The 22,500-nt window shown below is 52.4% G+C and overlaps 3 protein-coding genes across 3 annotated transcripts in view; all 3 read left to right on the top strand.

The window, feature by feature from the left end:
• Positions 1-11,359, top strand: part of LOC126988594 (multiple epidermal growth factor-like domains protein 8) — a 17,282-nt gene extending 5,923 nt beyond the window's left edge. The window contains exons 9-18 of the mRNA XM_050846937.1: positions 1-1,187; positions 1,644-1,900; positions 2,239-2,390; positions 2,673-2,907; positions 3,240-3,434; positions 4,504-4,661; positions 5,548-5,809; positions 6,056-6,569; positions 6,813-9,726; positions 9,759-11,359. The exon at positions 1-1,187 is cut by the window's left edge and continues 31 nt beyond it. Coding sequence (XP_050702894.1) covers positions 1-1,187; positions 1,644-1,900; positions 2,239-2,390; positions 2,673-2,907; positions 3,240-3,434; positions 4,504-4,661; positions 5,548-5,809; positions 6,056-6,569; positions 6,813-9,726; positions 9,759-11,011 — 7,127 coding nt within the window. The 3' untranslated portion in view covers positions 11,012-11,359. The remainder of the gene's footprint in view (positions 1,188-1,643; positions 1,901-2,238; positions 2,391-2,672; positions 2,908-3,239; positions 3,435-4,503; positions 4,662-5,547; positions 5,810-6,055; positions 6,570-6,812; positions 9,727-9,758) is intronic.
• A 2,402-nt stretch (positions 11,360-13,761) lies between these two features.
• On the top strand, positions 13,762-17,735 carry LOC126988593 (ribosome production factor 2 homolog). Its single transcript, XM_050846936.1, has 7 exons — positions 13,762-13,928; positions 14,660-14,792; positions 15,331-15,490; positions 15,674-15,956; positions 16,738-16,882; positions 17,233-17,419; positions 17,649-17,735. Exons 1-6 carry the CDS (start codon positions 13,906-13,908, stop codon positions 17,416-17,418), a joined length of 930 nt encoding a protein of 309 aa, XP_050702893.1. The 5' UTR covers positions 13,762-13,905; the 3' UTR covers position 17,419; positions 17,649-17,735.
• A 1,283-nt stretch (positions 17,736-19,018) lies between these two features.
• Positions 19,019-22,500, top strand: part of LOC126988343 (ADP-ribosylation factor-like protein 13B) — a 12,053-nt gene continuing 8,571 nt past the window's right edge. Inside the window, exon 1 of the mRNA XM_050846402.1 lies at positions 19,019-19,170. Coding sequence (XP_050702359.1) covers positions 19,127-19,170 — 44 coding nt within the window. The 5' untranslated portion in view covers positions 19,019-19,126. The remainder of the gene's footprint in view (positions 19,171-22,500) is intronic.

The raw sequence follows: 22,500 nt of genomic DNA, 5'->3' as shown, positions 1-22,500 counted from the left end.
GGTGCCCCGCGGACCGCACCTGCTACGACCGTTCCCGCGGGGCAAACTGTACCAACAACCTGCTGACCTACGACTGCCCCGGCCCCTGCCCCGCCCTGCACCACTGCCAGGCCTGCCTGGCCCACGGCCGGGGCGGCGGGGCCTGCGTGTGGTGCATGCACACCGCCAAGTGCCTGGGGCGGGAGCAGGGCGGGGGTGGTGGCCGGGCGGGGCGCTGTGGGGGTGATGCGGCAGTGGGGCGGCCCCGCTGGTGGGGGCCGGGGGGAGAGGTGGGCACCCTGGGGGAGTGCCGCACCCAGGAGCAGCGCCCCGGCATCACCCTGATGCGGCACCTGCCCCCCGTGGACCGGGGCCGCCCCGACGCTGTGGCGGTGCTCAACCACAGCTGGGCTGAGCCCCGCTACGTGCAGGAGTTCAGCGGGGCGCTGGCCCTGCTGCCCCGCGGCCACGCCATCACCACGCTGATGGGCTTCCTGCACACCCCGCGGGACGGCCCCGAGCGGGGCCTGGCGCTGGTGACCGGGGTGTCCAAGGCCAACGCCTCCCTCTGGCTGTCCCCGGACGATGGCCCCGGCCTGGAGTTGGTGGCGGCGGTGGGGACGGGGCGGGAGCGGGCCACGGCACAGCGCCCCAGTGGGGGCCCCCTGCTGATCCGGGGCGGCCGCCAGCTGGTGAAGGTGGAGGTGTGGATAGACCCGACGACGGCGGGGCAGCAGGCGGGGCACGTGAGCCTGGCCTGGACGGGGCAGGAGGCGGGGCAGCCAGAGCAGGCGGTGACCCTGCGGCACCTGGAGCCCTACAGCCGGGGCGGGGCGGCCTGCCGGGGCCACCTGACCTGCCTGGCCTGCCTGGCGGACGCGCTGTGTGGCTGGTGCCGCCCCGCCGCTGCCTGCCTGCCCCGCCGCGGCCCCGAGGAGTGCCGGGACGAGGGCGGGGCGGGGCAGACACACTTCCTGGTGGTGGAGGCGGGGCAGTGCCACACCTGCCAGCAGCACATCTACTGCCACACCTGTGCCGCCGCCCCGGCCTGCGCCTGGCTGCCCGACCAGGCCCACTGTGCGCGCCGGGGCAGGTTCCCCGGGGCCATCGCCAGCCCTGACGACTGCCCTGCCCCGTGCCACGAGCGACAGACCTGCGCCGCCTGCCTCGGGGCGCCGGGGCGGTGTGCCTGGTGCTCGGAGACAAAGGTGAGTACGGGGCGATGATGATGATGATGATGATGATGATGATGATGATGATGATGATGATGATGATGATGATGATGATAATAGTAATGAAATGAGAAGAGTGAAATAATAAGACTAATAATTCTCTCTCTCTCTCTCTCTCTCTCTCTCTCTCTCTCTCTCTCTCTCTCTCTCTCGCTCTCTCTCTCTCTCTCTCGCTCGCTCTCTCTCTCTCTCTCTCTTTCCTTCCTCCCTTCCTTCCCTTTCCTTTCCTTCCCTTCCCTTCCCTTTCCTTCCCATCCCATCCCTTCCCTTTCCTTTCCTTCCCTTCCCTTCCCTTTCCTTCCCATCCCTTCCCTTTCCTTCCCATCCCATCCCTTCCCTTTCCTTCCCTTCCCATCCCTTCCCTTCCACATAAACTCTCTCCCTCTCTCTCTCCCTCTCCCTGCCCCTTTGCCCCGCCCCGCCCCGCCCCAGGAGTGCTTCTTATTTTCCATATATACATCAGTGTACCAATACGGGGCTTGTAGGAGCTGGTTGGATGAGGATCACACAAATATTACTACTACTACTACTACTACTACTACTACTACTACTACTACTACTACTTCTACTTCTACTACTGCAATGCCTACTACTGCTGAGGATGGTACTGCTGTGTCTGCTGCTACGTCAAGCCCCGCCCCGCCCCGGAATGCCCCGATAAACGCCCCCGATAGGATTTTGCAACAGCGGTAAGTTTGGGAATGAGAGAGAGAGGGAAGGGAAGGGAAGGGAAGGGAAGGGAAGGGAAGGGAAGGGAAGAGAAGGGAAGGGAAGGGAAGGGAAGGGAAGGGAAGGGAAGGGAAGAGAAGGGAAGGGAAGGGGAAGGAAGGGAAGGGAAGGGAAGGGAAGGGAAATTGTGTGTGTGTGTGTGTGTGTGTGTGTTTTTAATTCTTACAGTATTAATTTTTTCTCCTCCTCCACCTCCTCTTCCACCTCCTCCTCCTCCTCCTCCTCCTCCTCCTCCTCCTCCTCCTCCACCTCCTCTTCCTCCTCCTCCTCCTCCTCCTCCTCCTCCTCCTCTTCCCAGGCTGGCACTAGAATCATCCGAGTGCCATATCTGTGAGCATCTCCAGACCTGTGCCGAGTGCCTCCGGACCCTCTCCTGTGGGTGGTGCCATGCTCCCCGCAACCCCATAGTGGGCGTGTGTACCATGGGGGACTTCACGCGGCCGCACACAGGTCAGGCGCGCACATGGGTCTTGGTGTACATGAGTGATTGGCGTACATGAGTTGATTGAGAGTGTGTGTGTGTGTGTGTGTGTGTGTGTGTAGGAAGGAAGAGGGGAAGGAAGAGCGAGAGAGAGAGAGAGAGAGAGAGAGAGAGAGAGAGAGAGAGAAATGAATGCTTTAAGAATGGGAAGGGAAGGGAAGAGAAGGGCAGGAGAGAGAGAGAGAGAGAGAGAGAGAGAGAGAGAGAGAGAGAGAGAGAGAGCAACACTAATCACATCCCAAAATTTCTAGGTGAATGCACAGACATCATGGCCGGGGCTTTACGGGGCAACACCAGCAGCCCCGGAGCGACCCTGGGGCGGGGCGGGGCGGAGTGGGCCTATGCCAAATGCCCCGATGTGGATGAGTGCCAACTGGACCTTCACGACTGCCACAAGGATGCCCAATGTACCAATGCCGACCCGGATTTTAATTGTACCTGTAACCGGGGCTTCCGGGGCGATGGCCGGGTCACCTGTGAGAGAACGTGAGTAGTCGGGGCGGGGCGGGGCTTTGGAGGAGCAGGGGAGGAAGAAGGAAGGGAGAGATGGAGGAAACGGAGAGAAAAATATAATTAGGATTGTTTAGGGAAGAGAGAGAGAGAGAGTTTCAATTTAGAATATTCTCTCCTTCCTCCCTTCCTTCCTTCCCTTCCTTCCTTCCCTCCTTCCTTCCCTTCCTTCCCTTCCCTTCCCTTCCCTTCCCTTCCTTCCCTTCCTTCCCTTCCCTTCCCTTCCTTCCTGCCCTTCTCTTCCCTTCCTTCCCTTCCCTTCCTTCCTCCTCCTTCCCCCAATACTAACCCCCTCCTCCCCCCTATAGATGCTACGAAGATTGTCTACATGGGGAATGCAGTGAGGGTCCGGACTTCATCTGTAAATGCTATCTTGGGTGGACTGGGGTGGACTGTGGAGTGGACTGCGGGTGCCACAACCACTCCACCTGCAACGTCTCGGGGCCGGGGACGTGCGACGAGTGCCAGCAGTGGTCCACGGGCGAGCGGTGCCACCTCTGCAAGTATGTTTGGGGTTGGGAGTGCCTCGGGTGTGATTCTAGAGTTTTTTTTGCATGTGTTATTTTTTTGGCGAGATTTTTTTTTGGTGTGAGTTTGTGAGTTTGTTTGTGTGTTTGTTTGTTTGTTTTTATAATATTTCACGTTTTTTTGTGTTATAAGATCGTTTGTGTAAGGTGTGTGCGTGTGTGTGTGTGTGTGTTTGTTTATAATTTCCAAATCATTTATATTTTTTATTAATTTCTGTTATTTTTTATATATATTTCTCTCTCTCTCTCTCTCTCTCTCTCTCTCTCTCTCTCTCTCTCTCTCTCTCTCTCTCTCTCTCTCTCTCTCTCTATCTATCTATCTATCTCCCTCTCTCTATTCAATATATTTTTTTCTTTATTTTTCTCAATACGCTTTCAAGTCCATTTTAAAAGAGGAAGAAGAAACAGAAGTAAGTAATTTGTATGTATAATTAAGTATATGAATGGTTAATTATATATGTATACTTAATTACTGTGTTATAATTCATAGATAATTGCTTGGGTATATATATTTAGGTTAAGTTGTACCTGGTCTCCGTAACCTAATGATGTGGTCTCTCTCTCTCTCTGTCTCTCTCTCTCTCTCTCTCGCTCTCTCGCTCTCTGTCTGTCTCTCTCGCTCTCTCTCTCTCGCTCTGTCTCTGTCTGTCTCTCTCTCTCTGTCTCGCTCTGTCTCTGTCTGTCTCTCTCTCTCTCTCTGTTTGTCTCTGTCTCTCTTCTAAATCTTTTTCTTTCTTTCAAATTCCTTCCTTCCTTCCTTCCCTCCCTCTCTCCCTACCCTCTCTCCCTTCCTTCCTTCTCTCCGACCCTACCCTCCTTCCCTTCCTCTCTCCCTCCGACCCTACCCTCCCTCCCTCCTTCCTTCCTTCTGACCCTACCCTCTCTCCCTTCCTTCCTTCCTCTCTCCCTCCGACCCTACCCTCCCTACCCTCCCTTCCTTCCTTCCATCCTTCCTTCCTTCCCTCCCACCCTACCCGACCCTCCCGTCCTTCCTCTCTCCTCCTCCTCCTCCTCCTCCTCCTCCTCCTCCCCCCCGCCCCCCCAGGCCTGGTAGCTACGGAAATGCGACCACCAGCGCTGGGTGCCAGATGTGTCAATGTAATGGGCACTGGGATATCACGAGAGGGCAGTGCCACAATACCACCGGACAGTGCCTCTGCCTACACCACACCCAGGGCCACAACTGCCAGCTATGTGTGGACGGTGAGTGCCGGGGGAGTGCCGGGAGGGGTGATACACACGCACACACACACACACAAAAAAAAATAAAATAAATAAAATAAAATAAAATAAAAATTGCATATCCGTTCTGATTTTTCTATTTTTCCCTCTCTCGATCTTTTTTTCTCTCTCCCTTTCCTCCGTTTTCTCTCCCTTTTCTCTCCCTCTCTTTCTCTCCCTTTTCTCTCCCTCTCTCTCTCTCCCTTCCTTTTGCCTCCACCTATAAATTTGAATGCGATTTCCGACAGGGAGGAGAGAGAGAGAGAGAGAGAGAGAGAGAGAGAGAGAGATAACTATACATACATTGTCATCTTGTGCTGTCCATTTCGCTGAGCAATGTAAAGTCAGTCAGCATGGCGCTCGCTGACCCAAAAAAGTACCTCAGAAGATTGGTGGAAACTCGAATTTCACTCAGCAAAATTTCACTCAGCAAAATTTCACTCAGCAATATTCTACTCAGCAAAATTTCACTCAGCAAAATTTCACTCAGCAAAATTTCACTCAGCAAAATTTCACCCAGCAAAATTTCACCCAGCAAAATTTCACTCAGCAAAATTTCACTCAGCAAAATTTCACCCAGCAAAATTTCACCCAGCAAAATTTCACTCTGCAAAATTTCATTCAGCATAATTATCTCAGCAAAACTTGACTCAGCAAAATTTCACCCAGCAAAATTTCACCCAGCAAAATTTCACTCAGCAAAATTTCACTCAGCAAAATTTCACTCAGCAAAATTTCACCCAGCAAAATTTCACTCAGCAAAATTTCACTCAGCAAAATTTCACTCAGCAAAATTTCACTCAGCATAGAATGGCTACTCAATTTATACCCCCAGGCCTCACATACCCCCTCCCCCCTCCCCCCCCAGGGTACTACGGGGACCCCAGGGATGGCGGGCACTGCTACCGGGAATGCGGGGCACGGACCGTCATCGCAGACGCAACCTCGGGGCATTTCGGGGCACAGGTTGGGGGCCCCGAAACCCCGACCTCCTGCCTCTTTGTGATAACCCCGGCCCAGGCGATAGTCCCGGCTACTACTACTACTACTACTACTGCTACTACTACTACAGATACTACTTCTACTTCTACTACGAGGGATAGTTCAACGATACCCCCTCTGGAAGCAGGGTGAGTGGTTCTACTATTACTACTACTACTACTACTACTACTACTACTACTACTACTACTTCTTCCTCCTCCTCCTCCTCCTCCTCCTCCTCCTCTTCCTCTACTTTCAATATGGTATAAGAAAAACTTTAGGATATTTATTGTTGAGAAATACATATATACAATTTACTAACCTCTTCTCCCTCCTCCTCCTCCTCCTCCTCCGCCTCCTCCTCCTCCTCCTCCTCCTCCTCCTCCTCCGCACAGGACACACATCGTACAAGTGACCATCGAGGAGAGCAACATCAACTGCGACAGAGGTGTTTTGTACATCTATGACGGAATTCCTCACTTCATCTCCTCCTCCTCCTCCTCTTCCGCCTCCACCTCCGCTGCCTCCTCCCCCTCCGCTGCCCCCATCCACCCCTCCAGCAACCTCTTAGCCGCCTTATGTGTGGATCAAGCAACGTTCCCGGCCACAGTGGAGGCGGAGAGCGGAGTTTTAACCGTCTACTACGAGCGGAATGGATCGCAGGAAGGCTTCAACGGAAGTTATGTCGTATACTCCTGCCCCGAGAACCCCGGGCCCCGGCGGGAGTGTCGGCAGGGGCGCCCCGTGTGTGTGGAGGGTTGGCGGGGCCCCCAGTGCGACCTGCCTGTCTGCCGGGGCGAGTGCGGGGCGGGGCAGGGCCGGGGCGAGTGTGTGAAAGGATATGGGAGATGCAACTGTACGGAAGGTTATGTCGGCGAGGAGTGTGACACAGAGAGACAGCCACACCAGGTGAGAGAGAGAGAGAGAGAGAGAGAGAGAGAGAGAGAGAGAGAGAGAGAGAGAGAGAGAGAGAGAGAGAGAGAGAGAGAGAGAGAGAGAGAGAGAGAGAGAGAGAGAGAGAGAGAGAGAGAGAGAGAGAGAGAGAGAGAGAGAGAGAGAGAGAGAGTGCATATACTGAATCATACTGTTATACCACCACCACCACCACCACCACCACCACCATCACCACCCTATCCTCCCTTTGCCCCGCAGGTTGAGGTCCAGTGCCTGGTGGGGGCGGGGCGCGTCGGGGCGAGGGACCGGCGGCTGGCCACGGTGCTGCAGCGGCTGGGTCACTCCCTGGTGGTGGACGGCGGGGGGTCGCTGTGGGTGTTTGGCGGCCTGTCCCTCCGCCGGGGCCCCCTGGATGACGTGCAGCGCTTTGACCCCCACAACGGCACCAGCCTGTGGCAGACCGTCACGGTGACCCTGACCCCCGGCCGCCAGCCGCCGCCCGCCCGCTACCTGCACGCGGCGGCCCTGGTGCCGGGGCGGGGCCACATGTACGTGTACGGCGGCCTGGACGGGGCCAGGGTGCTCGGGGACCTCTGGCGCTTCACCACGGAGACCGGGGCCTGGACCCGCCTGACCCCCCCCGCCGGCCTGCCCCCGCTGGCTGGCCACACCCTCACCTACCGCCCCCACTCTGCCAGCCCCGCCCTGCTGCTGGTGGGGGGCGCCTCCCCCCAGCAGGGCTTCCTGGAGGCCCCCTGGGAGTACAGTCTGGCCTCGGGGCACTGGGCGCGGCTGGCCACCTCCGGGGCGGGCCCCGTGGGTCTGTACGGGCACAGTGCGGCGTACCACCAGCGCAGCGACACCCTGTACGTGTTTGGGGGCGTGGCGTACAGGCTGCACGGGGTGGGGCGCTTCCCCGGCCTGCACGCCCTGACCCTGCACACCCGCCGCTGGGCCCTGCTGCCCCCTGCACCCCACGCCGCGGCCGCCGCCCCGCTGCCTGGCCCCCGCTCCTTCCACTCTGCCATCAGCACCCCACACTACATGCTGGTGGTGGGGGGGCACGCCGCCCCGGACGCCCCGGCCCTGCTGGCCTACTCCTACGCCTGCAACAGGTGGATGCCCCTCGCCCCGCCCCACGCTACCCTGGTGGGGCCCGCCCTGGCCCCACACATGGCCACCGCCGCTGCTGCCGCCCCAGACACTGACCCTGAGGGCGGGGATGCGCCAGTGGGGGCGGAGGCGGGCGTGGCCAGCGTGTTCGTGCTGGGCGGCTACAACGGCACCGCCCGGGGCTCCCTGGTGGCGGTGCGTGTGCCCCGGGACCTGTGTGTGCTGCACGGGACGGAGGTGGAGTGCAAGCGTGCCGTGGGCTGTGCCAACTGTGTCGTGTACGGGGCCGCCAACGTGTCCGTCTGCTACGCCAACAGCGGCGGGGAGCCGGCGGCCTGCAGCCACACGGTGCAGCGCAAGTTGAGCGTCGTGGGCGAGCGTTGCAACGCCTCGCTGCAGCACCTGCCCCAGGACTGTGCCGGCCACGCCTCCTGCACTCACTGCCTGGCGGAGTGGCCCGCCCACCCCGACGCTGCCCCGCGCTGCAAGTGGTGCCACAGCCTGGCACGGGGCCGCTGCGTGCCCCTGGACAAGGACTGCAACACCCAGGAGCCCTGCCGGGGCGGCGGGGCAGCCATTGGCTGCTTCACCGTGACGGAGGCGGGGCAATGCCAGGAGGCCGAGCCCTGTGTGGCGTCCGACTGCGACAAGTGCCAGGCCGCCGGGGCGGGGACAGCGGCAGAGACGGACGAGGCGTCAGGGTCGGGGGCGGCGGCCGGGCGTGCCTGCATCTGGACCCGGCAGGTGGTGCGGCGGCAGCAGGCGGGGCACTATGACCTGCAGGAGACCCCGTCCCTCAACTGGAACTGTGTGGACGGGACCATCCAGCAGCACCTGTCCTACCCCCTGCAGGCCGCCCCGCCCGGCCCCTGCCCCCGCCGCTGCCACAACCACACCAACTGCACCGCCTGCCTGGCCGCCCCCGGCGCAGAGGGCGGCTGGCACGAGTGCCGTTGGGCACCCGCCCTGGGGGAGTGCCTGTCACCCAGCTATGTGCCCCTGCGCTGCCTGGGGGGCGCCTGTGGCCTGCTGCTGGCCGGGGGCCCCGAGCAGTGCCCCCGCCCCTGTGGGGCCTTCACGCAGTGCACTCAGTGCCTGGCCCAGCCCCGCTGTGGGTGGTGTGCCCTGCCCTCCCCCGTGGGGGGCCTGGGGCTCTGTGTGGAGGGCCGCCTGGAAGGCCCCGCCCAGGGGGGCCGCTGCTCCCTGCTGGACTACTCTGACCTGCTGGCCAACGCCTCGCTGGCTGCCCTGCACGGCCTGCAGGGGGAGGGCGGCCAGGCCCCCGCCGGGGCTTCTTGGCACTACCTGTCCTGCCCCGCCGAGGATGAGTGCCTCAACGACCACCACGCGTGCCGCCCCACCAGTCAGACCTGCCGCGACCTGCCCCGCGGGTACGAGTGCGTGTGTGCCCCGGGCTACAACGCCACGGAGCGGGGCCGCTGCGCCCCGCTGTGCCGCCAGGGGTGCGTGCACGGGGCGTGTGAGCAGCCCGACGTGTGTGCGTGCCACTTTGGGTACGTGGGCGCCAACTGCTCCACCCAGTGCCGCTGCCACGGGCACGCTGACTGTGCCGGCGAGGGCCACCTGGACCAGTGCCGGGAGTGCCACAACAACACCCAGGGGCCCCAGTGCCAGCACTGCCGCCCCCTGCACGTGGGGGAGCCGGCCCAGGGCCGCCCCTGCGTCCCCTGCCGCCACCACTGCCACGGCCACGCCACGGTGTGTGTGGACCCCGCCACCCTGGCCCACGCCAACGCCTCCGACCCCGCCCCCCCGCCCCTCACCCCGGAGGACCTGGCAGGGGAGCCGGGGCCGCGGGGCGACGCCGTGTGCCTGGCCTGCGCCAACAACACGGCGGGGCAGCAGTGCCAGACCTGCCTGCCGGGGTACTTCCGGGGCAGCGAGGACCTGACGCGGGGCTGCCGGCCCTGCCAATGCAACGGCCACGGCAGCACCTGCCACCCCGCCTGGGGCACCGGGTGTGACTGTGCCAACAACACGGAGACGGACAAGGCCTGCCAGGACCCCGCCAAGGGACGGGGCACCGGGGCCGGGGCCAGCGGCGGGGAGCGGGGCGGCGGTGGTGGCCAGGCGGCGGGCGGGGGTGTTGGCAGCAGCAGTGTGCCAAGTGTGCCGACACATACCTGGGCAGCCCCAGCGGGGGCCACCAGTGCTACCTGCAGATGAACGTGGACAAGGACTACTGCCTGGACCCCGCGGGGCAGAGCCAGTGCACCGCCGGCCCCGCCCCGCTGCCGCCCCGCCGCACGGTGTTCTTCGCCGTGCAGCCAAAGTTCATGAACGTGGACATCAGGCTGGTGCTGGACGTGACCCAGGGCGGGGCAGACGTCTTCTTCAGCTCCCGGGGCGACGCTTTTGTCGTGGCCCCACCCCGCCCCGGCGCCGCCCCACAGCTCACCCTGGACCCGCGCTACCGCCCCCGGCAGCCACGCGGCGGGGCGGCCCTCACGCGCCTGGCCGCAGCGGAAGGCAGCACCAACCGCAGCTCTGGGGCGGGGCCGGGGCCGGGGGTGGAGTACCGCGTGGTGGAGCGCGTGGGGTCCGGGGTCAAGACCTTCGCCACGGTTAGCCGCGCCACGGAGATCCTTGTGGTGCGAAATGTGACCAACCGTCTGGTGGTGACCCTGCCCCAGCACCGGCATGACCTGCGCTCCGCCAAGTTCTACCTGGCGGTGCAGGGGGTGGGGCGCCCCGGCCGACCCCTCACCTGGGGCAGCGTGTTCTTCCGGCAGGACCAGCCCCGGATCGACCTCTTTGTCTTCTTTTCCGTTTTCTTCTCCTGTTTCTTCCTCTTCCTTGCCGTCTGTGTCGTCGTGTGGAAGGTTAAACAGAGACTTGACCTCCGCCGCCTCCGCCGCCGCCACATGGTCGAGATGCTCCACATGGCACGGCGGCCATGCGCAGCCGCCACTCTCCTCCTTCACGAGACCCCAGACCCGGACGCCCCGCCACTCGACGCCCCGGTACTACCCCAAAATCCCGACGCCCCGCTTGACCACTCCCTCTGGTCGCCCGGCCGCCGCCACAAGCGCGGGGCGAAGCGGGGCACCATGGCGGCTGGTCTCGGGCCTGGCGGGGGCGGGGCGGTTGACGGCGGACTGCAGGTTGGCCCGTTGGCGGTTGAGCCGACGGATGACGGAGTGGCGGCTGTCCTGACCCTGATGGTGCAGCTGCCTGGGGGCGGCCTGGGGGGAGCCGCCTCGCCCCACGCCCCGACACACCGCCTGGCACTGGGGTCTGCACTGTGTCTCATGTCCCGGATTTTCCCCCCCGCCCCGCGCCCCTTCCACCTACGGAGACGCACATCGCACCTTGCCCCGTGAACGCCCCGCCCCGCCCCGCCTTGCCCCGCCATGCCCCGCCACGCTCCCCCAGTCCCTCCCTCCCTCCTGTAATCTCAAAATGCCATACTCCTAGTCAGTCCTCCTCTTCCTCCTCCTCCTCCTCCTCCTCCTCCTCCTCTTCCTCCTCCTCCTCCTCCTCCTCCTCCTGACTGGTTTTAGAATACTCACGTTACAATCTCAACGCACACACACGCACACACGCGCACACACACATTATTGTTATTATTATTATTATTATTATTATTATTATTATTTCCTGTGATATATATCGATAGGAGAGAGAGAGAGAGAGAGAGAGAGAGAGAGAGAGAGAGAGAGAGAGAGAGAGTATTACAGTTTAATATTACACACACACACACACACACACACACACACACACACACACACACACAGACTAAAGGAATATCTTGTATAATAATTCTGTAAATACTTATAATAATAATAATATTTAGAATCCTATTATAGAGTATTAAATGTCTTATTAGATGCTGCAAAGGAGTTCAAATTATGTGTGTAAGGGATTAGATTCTTTTATTATTATTATTATTATTATTATTATTATTATTATTATTATTATTTTTATTATTATTTTTTTCTAGTGAGAAGATTGGCTACTTTTTGAAATGCCTCCTCCTCCTCCTCCTCCTCCTCCTCCTCCTCCTCCTCTTCCTCCTCCTCTTCTTCTTCTTCCTCTTCTTCTGGGTTTTCATTTGATTTCTTTGTTTACGTTTTTTAAGGAAGTCAAATGAGAGTTTTAATGTGACGGTCCATCTCAAATTCTTCTTCTAAATATATTCTTTGTTTTTTAATTTGTATATATATGGTTTTAGTTGTTATGCCTTCTCTTCCCTTCCCTTCTCATCCCTTCATGTCCCTTCCCAATCCCTTCCCTTCCCTTCCCATCCCTTCTCTTCCCAATCCCTTCCCTTCCTATCCCAACTGTTCCATTCCCTTCCCATCCCTTTCCTTCCCTTCTCTTCCCTTCCCTTCCCATCCCTTTCCTTCCCTTCCCATCCCTTTCCTTTCCTTTCCCATCCCTTCTGTTTCCATCCCTTCCTTTCCCTTCCATTCTCTTCCCTTCCCTCCCCTTTCCAACCCTTCCCTTCCCTTCCCTTCCCTTTCCATCCCTTCCCTTCCTATCCCTTCCTTCCTTCCTTTCCTTCCTTCCTTCCCAACCCTTCCTATCCCTTCCCTTCCTATCCCTTCACATCCCTTCCCTTCCCTTCCCTTCCCATCCCTTCCCTTCCTTTCCCTTTCCATCCCTTCCCTTCCCTTCCCTTTCCTTCCTATCCCTTCCCTTCCCAACCCTTCCTATCCCTTCCCTTCACTTCCCAACCCAATCCTTCACAACCCAATCCTTCACATCCTTTCCCAATCCCTTCCTATCCCTTCCCTTCCCAGCCCTTCCCTTCCCAACCCTTCCCTTCCCTTCCCTTCCCTGCCCTTCCCTTCACGGGTATTAAATATTACAAAAAAAAAATGAATGTATGACTTATAGAGATCTTTATCTTGCTAATTATTAAGGAAACACACACACACACACACACACACACACACACACACACACACATACGCACATACATACATATAGATAGGATGATAAGGGTAGTGTGTGTGTGTGTGTGTGTGTGTGTGTGTGTGTGTGTGTGTGTTTAAATGTACAATAATTATAATAAGGAATAAATTTATGTAGTCACAGATATGGAAGTTAAGTCCAAGTTATTTTCTTTTATTATTATTATTATTATTATTATTATTATTATTATTATTATTATTATTATTATCATGGTTGCCGAGCCGCTCCGCCCTTTCTCATAATTAGCACGATTAAGGACCCTAATTATACCCCCTCACCCCCTCAAGCTGTTAAATAATTAGTAAATATATATAATAACTGTAATTACTTGGATCTATTACTTAACAACCTTCACTACTACTACTACTACTACTACTACTACTACTATTACTACTACAAGGACAGGGATGAAAGATTGGAGATGCTGGTAAACTCTTGCATAAGGAAGTTGGACAGCACAGGGATGAAAGAGTGAAGATGCTGGTTAACTCTTGCATCAGGGAGTTGGACAGCACAGGGATGAAAGAGTGAAGATGCTGGTTAACTCTTGCATCAGGGAGTTGGACAGCACAGGGATGAAAGAGTGAAGATGCTGGTTAACTCTTGCATCAGGGAGTTGGACAGCACAGGGATGAAAGAGTGAAGATGCTGGTTAACTCTTGCATCAGGGAGTTGGACAGCACAGGGATGAGAGAGTGAAGGTGCTGGTAAACTCTTGCATCAGGGATGAAAGAGAGAAGATGCTGGTTAACTCTTGCATCAGGGATCTGGACAGCACAGGGATGAAAGAGTGGAGATGCTGGTTAACTCTTGCATCAGGGATCTGGACAGCACAGGGATGAAAGAGTGAAGATGCTGGTTAACTCTTGCATCAGGGATCTGGACAGCACAGGGATGAAAGAGTGAAGATGCTGGTTAACTCTTGCATCAGGGATTTGGACAGCATAGGGATGAAAGAGTGAAGATGCTGGTTAACTCTTGCATAAGGGAGTTAGTAATAACAATAGTAATAGTAATAGTAAAAATAGTAGTGGCAGTAGTAAAAATAACAGTAATATCGGCAACAAGTACTAGTAATCTTAATATTAATGGATAAATATAAATAAAAGACCCATTTTGTCACCCCGTTCAGAAAACATAAACAAACCACCACCACCACCACCACCACCGCCATCATCGTCATCATCAGCCTAACACGTGGGGTAGAGGGCACAAAATCCACAGAAGTGCTCATATTTTTCCCTATTTTCCCTATTTCCCGCCACTTCCTGAGGTCAGGGCGGGGTCAGCGGTCAGCATGGGGGTCATACGACGAGTGGTGTGAGTATGGGCGCGTGAAATAGTGAAATAACGGTGAAATTAGTGAATATATGAGTGTGTGTGTGACCCTCTCTCAATTTCCTTTTTTTTCCTCCTTCTCTCTCTCTCTCCTTCCATTCCCTTCCTTCTTTTCCTTCCCATCACATTCCTTCCCTTCCCTTCCCTTCCCTTCCCTTCCCTTCCTATCCCTTCCCTAACCTAACCAAATCTATCTCTTCCCTTCCCATCCCTTCCCATCCCTTCCCTTCCCTTTCCTAACCAAACCAAATTATCCCTTCCCTTCCCTCCTTTTCCTTCCCATCCCTTCCCTTCCCATCCCATCCCATCCCTTCCCATCCTTTCCCTTCCCATCCCTTCCCATCCCTTCCCTTCCTATCCCTTCCCTAACCAAACCAAATCTATCCCATCCCATCCCTTCCTATCCCTTCCCATCCCATCCCATCCCTTCTCATCCCTAACCAAACCAAATCTATCCCTTCCCTTCCCTCCTTCCCTTCTCTTCCCATCCCTTTCCTTCCCATCCCTTCCCATCCCTTCCCTAACCTAACCAAATCTATCCCATCCCTCCCCATCCCATCCCATCCCTTCCCTGTCTATCCCCTCCCCTCCCATCCCTTCCTTCCCTTTCCTAACCAAACCAAATCTATCCCTTCCTTCCTTCCTTCTTCCTCCTCCTACTCCTCCTCCTCCTCCTCCTCCTCCTCCTCCTCTCACCTCCCTTCTATCTCCAGCAAGCCTCGGAACGCCCGATCCAAGAGAGCCTTAGAGAAGAGGGAACCCAAGAACATTGAAAACACCAAACAGTGCCTCTATTTTGTCGGCAAGAAGGCAGCACAGGAGATGAGACAGTGCCACAAGGACCTCGTAAGTAGTAGTAGTAGTAGTAGTAGTAGTAGTAGTAGTAGTAGTAGTAGTAGTAGTGGTATATTGTGATAATCTTGTTTAGTGAGAATTTTAAGAGTTATTTCATTTTATAGAAAGTCATTTTTGATTAGATGAATCCTTCCTCCTCCTTCTCCTCTTCTTCCTCTTCCTCCTCCTTCCTTCCTTCCTTCCTTTCTCATTTCCTATTTCTTCCTCTCTTCCTATATCTGCTCATTCTTCCTCCTCTCCTCTTCCTTCCTTCCTTCCTTTCCTCCTCAACTGCCTCCCCTCTCCTCCTCCTCCTCCTCCTCTTCCTTCCTTCCTTCCTTCCTTCCTTCCTTTCCTTCCTCAACTTCCTCCCCTCTCCTCCTCCTCCTTCCTTCCTTCCTTCCTTCCTTTCCTCCTCAATTCCCTTCCCCCTCCTCCTCCTCCTCTCCTTCCTTCCTTCCTTCCTTCCTCAACTGCCTTCTCCTCCTCCTCCTTCCATTCCTTCCTCCCTCCTCCTCCTCCTCCTCTTCCTCCTCCTCCCCCCCCACAGTACAGCCTCAGGAAGCACAACTCTCTCTACATGGGACGCAAACACACACTTGCTCCATTCGAAGACATTTTACCGATCGAGAGACTTGCCGAGAAGCACGACGCCTCCCTCTTCTGCTATGTCGCCCGGACCAAGAAACACCCCAACAACATGGTCATCGGTGAGAGTGTGTCTGTTTGGGGGGGGGTCGGGTGTGATTGTAGAGAAATTTTAATGTGTGTGTATGGATTTGTGAGTGTAAGAGTAGATTTTGTGTGTGTATGTGTGTTTGAAATGGATTATAATGTTTTCTCTCTCTCTCTCTCTCTCTCTCTCTCTCTCTCTCTCTCTCTCTCTGTCATAGGGCGGATGTTCAACCACCATCTTTTGGATATGATCGAACTTGACGTTTCCGACTATCGCGGACTGGCACATTTCCGCACCCCAAAGGTCTCGGAGGGCACCAAACCCTGCCTGGCCTTCTCTGGGGTCGCGTTCGAGGATGACCCGACCCTCGGAGTGCTCAAGAACCTCCTCCTCGACCTCTTTAGGGGCGTGGAGGCAACGGCTGTTCGGCTTCAAGGTTTCGAGATGTTGCTACAGTTTGTCGCGCTCGATTCGGCTACGGTGGTGATGCGAGGATACAGGTGGGTGTTGTAGTGGTGTTGTAGTGGTGTTGAGTGGTGTTGAGTGGTGTTATAGGGTATTAGATCTCCTATTAGATGCTGCAAAGGGATTCAGATTGTGTGTAAGGGATTAGATTTTGTTATTTTTATTATTTTCTGTTTATATTTTTAGTTTTTTAAGTGAGACAATAGACTAGTTTTTGTGACATTTCCTCCTCCTCCTCCTCCTCTTCTTCTTCCTCCTCTTCCTCTTACTATCCCATACTGTCTTCCTCTTCTTCTTCTTGTGTTCTCATTTGATTTCTTTGTTTACGTTTTTTAAGGAAGTCAAATGAGGGTTTTAACATGACAGACCATCTCAGATTTTTCTCAATATATTCTTTTGTTTTTATTTGTGTATATATGGTTTTAATTTTTGATCCTTCCCTTCCCTTCCCTTCTCAACCCTTCCCTTCCCTTCCCTTCCCAACCTTTCTCTTCCCTTCTCAACCCTTCCCTTCCATTCCCTTCCCTTCCCTTCCCTTCTCAACCCTTCCCTTCCTTTCCCTTCCCTTCCCTTCCTAACCCTTCCCAACCCTTCCCTTCCTGACCCATCCCTTCCCTTCCCTTCTCTTCCCAACCCTTCCCAACCCTTCCCTTCCCTTCCTAACCCAACCCTTCCTTCCCCTTCCCAACCCTTCCCAACCCAACCCTTCCCTTCCCAACCCTTCCCTCCCCAACCCTCCCCTTCCCAATCCTTCCCTTCCCTACCCTCTCCTTCTCATCCCCCCCCCCTCCCTTCCCCCATTCCCCCCCCCCATAGAATCCTGCTCAAGAAGTCTGGGGTACGCACTCCCCGGATAGAGCTGGAGACCATGGGGCCGGCTCTCACCCTGTCCGTCAAACGCTCCCACCTGGCCTCCGATGACCTCATGAAGCGCGCCTGCCGGACCCCCAAGCAACTCAGGGTTAGTTTTGCCGAGCTCTGTTTTTTTTTATATTTTTATTTTCATGATTTTTATTGTTTATTTTTTTTTGTTTTTTTAATTTCTGTGTCTGTTATGTCTATTTTTTTCTCTCTCTCTCTCTCTCGCTTGCTCGCTCTAAACTTAAAACATTTTCTATCTTTTAATCTCTCTCTCTCTCTCTCTCTCTCTCTCTCTCTCTCTCTCTCTCTCTCTCTCTCTCTCATTATATCTCTCTCTCTCACACACACACACACACACACACACACACACACACACACACACACACACACACACACACACACACACACACACACTCTCTCTCTCTCTCTCTCTCTCTCTCTCTCTTTCAGGCTAACCGGGTCAAGAACATTAGCAAGGACGTCTTTGGGTCAAGGCTGGGTCGCGTCCACATGACCTCCCAGGACCTCGGCGGGCTGCAGACCAGGAAGATGAAGGCTCTGAAGAAGGGGAAGAAGAAGGAAGAGGAGGAAGAGGGAGGAGGAGGAGGAGGAGGAGGAGGGATGGATGTTGAGTGAGGTTAGTTTGTGTTGTTTTTGTTGTTATTTAATATATGTGTTGTTGTTTTCTCTCTCTCTCTCTCTCTCTCTCTCTCTCTCTCTCTCTCTCTCTCTCTCTCTCTCTCTCTCTCTCTCTCTTATTGTGATATTTTAGTAGTAGTAATAGTAGTAGTAGTAGTAGTAGTAGTAGTAGTAGTAGTAATAATAATAATAAAAATAACTAATATATTTTTTTTCTTCCTTTTCAGAGAGAGAAAAATAATAATAATAATAATAATAATAATAATAATAATAAAGAAAATGTTGAAGAAGGAAATAAAGAAAAATGAAAGAGAGAGATTGTATAAAATTAACCTAGAGAGAGAGAGAGAGAGAGAGAGAGATTAAAGATAGGGATGAAAAAATGTTAGCAAGTTATATCTATTAAAGAAAAAATATCTATCTAACTATCTATTATTATTAGTTGTAGTAGAAGTAGTAGTATATGTATTAAATTATATGTCTAGTTATCTTTATTAAAATGGAAATAATCATGGCGGAAATTATATATATTAGAGAGAGAGAGAGTGAGCGTGGCCCCAGTGCGCATCTCAGTCTCCTTGGCCCAGAAAAGACTTACTCATAAAACGATAATCTGGTAATGTTGAGCCTCAGCGTTCTCCACCCCAATAATTGCATCGATTTATATTTACCGCTGAGAGGTTTAATAATCAGTGTCTTTTCGCTGTAGTTAAATGTCTAAAAATGGTAAATATGGTGGATACGATAATCTGGCGGTGAGGAATGGTGCCAGATTGTCGTACTCTGCGGATTTCCAACCCCAAAACTGTCTCCTGGCACCCCATTAACCGCCTGCATATATAGTTACCGTTAAAATGGTTAATTAATGATGTTTCTTGAGAGTTATGGGACAAAATGGTAAATATGGTGGTGAGTACGATAATCCGGTGGTGATTAATGGTGCCAGATTGTCGTACTCTGCGGATTTCCAACCCCAAAAATGTCTCCTGGCACCCCATTAACCGCCTTCATATATAGTTACTGTTAAAATGGTTAATTAATTATGTTTCTTGGCGAGAGTTATGGGGGAGAAAACGGTAAATATGGTGGTGAGTACGATAATCCGGTGGTGAGCAATGGTGCCAGATTGTCGTACTCTGCGGATTTCCAACCCCAAAACTGTCTCCTGGCACCCCATTAACCGCCTGCATATATAGTTACCGTTAAAATGGTTAATTAATGATGTTTCTTGGCGAGACTTATGGGACAGAAAACGGCAAATATGGTGGTGAGTACGATAATCCGGTGGTGAGCAACGGTGCCAGATTGTCGTACTCTGCGGATTTCCAACCCCAAAACTGTCCCCTGGCACCCCATTAACCACCTGCATATATAGGTATCATTAAAATGGTTAATTATCGGTGTGTCCTGACGAGAGTTATGGGGTAGAAAACGGTAAATATGGTGGTGAGCAATGGCGCCAGATTGTCGTACTCTGCGGATTTCCAACCCCAAAACTGTCTCCTGGCACCCCATTAACCGCCTTCATATATAGTTATCATTAAAATGGTTAATTATTGGTGTGTCCTGACGAGAGTTATGGGGCAGAAAACGGTAAATATGGTGGTGAGTACGATACTATGGCAACGCTGCGGTAGTGAATGTAAACAAACATTCCGATGTAGGGCGCCGCCGCCTCCCTGCTGTTTCCCTGCTGTCCTCCGCCATGGGGAACTGCCTGCTGCTGCTCGGCCTCAAGAGGGAGAAACGGTGAGGCCACGGCACCCGGGACACACAGGGGAGGCCGGGGGGAAGGGGGAATGGAGAAACTGACCTATTGACACAGCACGCCCACGCCTGTACATGACTGTAGTGCCCAGGGGTGCAGACACTCGCGGGTGCTGGGCTGGGGGCGGGGTGCTGGGCTGGGGGTGGGGGCTGGGTGCTGGGCTGGGGTGGGTCCTGGGTGGGGTTGGTGCTGGGGGGTGGGTCCTGGGGTGGGGTGGTGCTGGGTGGTGTTGGGGGGTGCTGGGCTGGGGCCGGGATCCTGGGGTGGGGGCGGGGTGCTGGGCTGGGGCCGGGATCCTGGGGTGGGGGCTGGGTGCTGGGCTGGGGTCGGGGTGCTGGGCTGGGGGCGGGGTCCTGGGGTGGGGGCGGGGTGCTGGGCTGGGGGCGGGGTCCTGGGGTGGGGGCGGGGTCGTGTGGGTGATGTTATATATATCAAAGAAAAAAAAACTATATCTATTATTATTATTATTATTATTATTATTATTATTATTAGGAGTACCTGAATTAAATGACATGTTTATTTATTATTATTAGGATTCAAATAATCGTATCGGTAATTATATCCTGGAGAGAGAGTGCGCATGGCCTCAGTGCGCATCTCAGGACTCTAGAATCACACCCAGGTATTATTGACGAGAGGGTGTACGGCCCCCTCTTGTGAATGTAGCGCTCACAACATGGATTCCTTTTTGATCCCTAAATGCAATGAAGTAGCAAATTAAGGTTAAGATTCGTTTAAGGTCCGTGGCAGTATCTCATAATCTACCTTATGAAGCATCAGTATCTCTTCATATATCTTTTCCACAAACCTTCAACAGTCATGGAAACGCTTCGAAAATCCAATTCAAGGACTTTTTTTTTACTCTTGCAAATATGGGAGAATGTTTACGAAAGTGCGTTGCCTCCTCTGCTGGCCACGGCGACGCTGCAGTGGGTGTTGCGAGAAATACCTCCTCGCTGAAATAAGTCACACATACATGTTGGGGGGGGGTTCCAGGGGGGGTCGTAAAGTTCGGTTGGAGTAGTTTAAATATGCTCCCCGACCCTAAGCCCTCTGTGAGCTATTTTACGGCTGCAGCGTCGCCATGGCCAGCAGAGGAGGCGACGCGCTTTCGTAAACATTCTCCCATATTTTCAAGAGTAAAAAAAAAGTCCTTGAATTGGATTTTCAAAGCGTTTCCATGACTGTTGAAGGTTTGTAGAAAAGATATATGAAGAGATACTGACGCTTCATAAGGTAGATTATGAGATACTGGCACGGACCTAAAATGAATCTTTACCGAAATGAATTTTAAGAGTAAACTTGAGAGCTGCATGGACGAGGATGACGGGTGGCAGTGGGGGGATCTGGAGCTGCCCGGTGTAGCCCACTCAGCCTCTTGGAGCCTCCCTGTGTAGCCCACTCAGCCTCTTGCAGCCTCCCTGTGTAGCCCACTCAGCCTCTTGCAGCCTCCCTGTGTAGCCCACTCAGCCTCTTGCAGCCTCCCTGTGTCCTAATGTTCTTAACTCCTGGAGGATAGATTGGGGGTCAAGGGGGGCCAATCCTCCTGTTAGGGGAGTCATGGGGGGCAAGCCACAGCGCGGGATAGGTGGTGGTGTGGACTGGGTAATGGACTGGGGGGGCAGCGGTACACCCCAAGCATTAAGGAGTATCAGGCTGGCCTCTCCTCAATGACCCCCTCACACTCAAGCAACATACCTGGCCCGGCTTTATTCCATGGTGTTCCGGGCTGTGCTTCAACTGTGTGTATATTTATTTATTTATTACAGGTGGAAGGCTTTAAACAAACATATAGTAGTAATTATAGTATATTTTTTCACCTTTAAAAGCTAATGACTTTTCCTCGTGATTTTCAGTAAACTGTAAAACAATTGTTGGTGATTTTTACAATTTTTCCCTATTTTAAGATTTTTTAGTGTAATTTAAAACATGTTAGGCAGAGCTTTTTAATAATATAGTGGGCGGTGTTTTTAATATTTTTCAAGATATTAATTTTTTAGTGTGATTTCAAACATGTTAGGCAGAGCTTTTTATTAATATAGTGGGCGGTGTTTTTAATATTTTTCCAGATATTAATTTTTTACTGTGATTTAAAACATGTTAGGCAGAGCTTTTTAATAATATAGTGGGCGGTGTTTTTAATATTTTTCCAGATATTTATTTTTTAGTGTAATTTAAAACATGTTAGGCAGAGCTTTTTAGTAATATAGTGGGCGGTGTTTTTAATATTTTTCCAGATATTTGTGTTTTAGTGTAATTTAAAACATGTTAGGCAGAGCTTTTTAGTAATATAGTGGGCGGTGTTTTTAATATTTTTCAAGATATTTGTGTTTTAGTGTAATTTAAAACATGTTAGGCAGAGCTTTTTAGTAATATAGTGGGCGGTGTTTTTAATATTTTTCAAGATATTTGTGTTTTAGTGTAATTTAAAACATGTTAGGCAGAGCTTTTTAGTAATATAGTGGGCGGTGTTTTTAATATTTTTCCAGATATTTGTGTTTTAGTGTAATTTAAAACATGTTAGGCAGAGCTTTTTGGTAATATAGTGGGCGGTGTTTTTAATATTTTTCAGATATTAATTTTTTAGTGTAATTTAAAACATGTTAGGCAGAGCTTTTTAATAATATAGTGGGCGGTGTTTTTAATATTTTTCAAGATATTTATTTTTTAGTGTTATTTAAAACATGTTAGGCAGAGCTTTTTATTAATATAGTGGGCGGTGTTTTTAATATTTTTCCAGATATTTGTGTTTTAGTGTAATTTAAAACATGTTAGGCAGAGCTTTTTAATAATATATTGGGCGGTGTTTTTAATATTTTTCCAGATATTTATTTTTTAGTGTTATTTAAAACATGTTAGGCAGAGCTTTTTAATAATATAGTGGGCGGTGTTTTTAATATTTTTCCAGATATTTCTTTCTTACTGTAAAAGATTTGATGTGTGAAATTAATGGGTTTTATATTAAAAGTCCAGCTTTCTATTATTATTATTATTATTATTATTATTATTATTATTATTATTATTATTATTATTGTTATTGTTAATACTGCTATTATTGAGTTATTAATATTGTAATCTTTAATAATTTGTTATTTTATATATGATCAGTGAGAGAGAGAGAGAGACACAGAGAGAGAGAGAGAGGGAGAGAGAGGAAATTTAATGTTTTTGTTCATGAATTAGAAAAAAATAGATAAACTAAAGCTTGATATAGCAATATTGATGACACTAATAATACTAATAAACATGTAATCAAAAGAAGAAAACATACCATTCAACGCAAACTGAAGAAAACAAAACAAAACAGAAAT

The sequence above is a fragment of the Eriocheir sinensis genome, chromosome 69 (genome assembly GCF_024679095.1).
Source record: "Eriocheir sinensis breed Jianghai 21 chromosome 69, ASM2467909v1, whole genome shotgun sequence".
In the NCBI taxonomy this organism is placed as follows: Eukaryota; Metazoa; Arthropoda; class Malacostraca; order Decapoda; family Varunidae; genus Eriocheir; species Eriocheir sinensis.
This window is presented reverse-complemented; position numbering and strand designations above follow the sequence as displayed.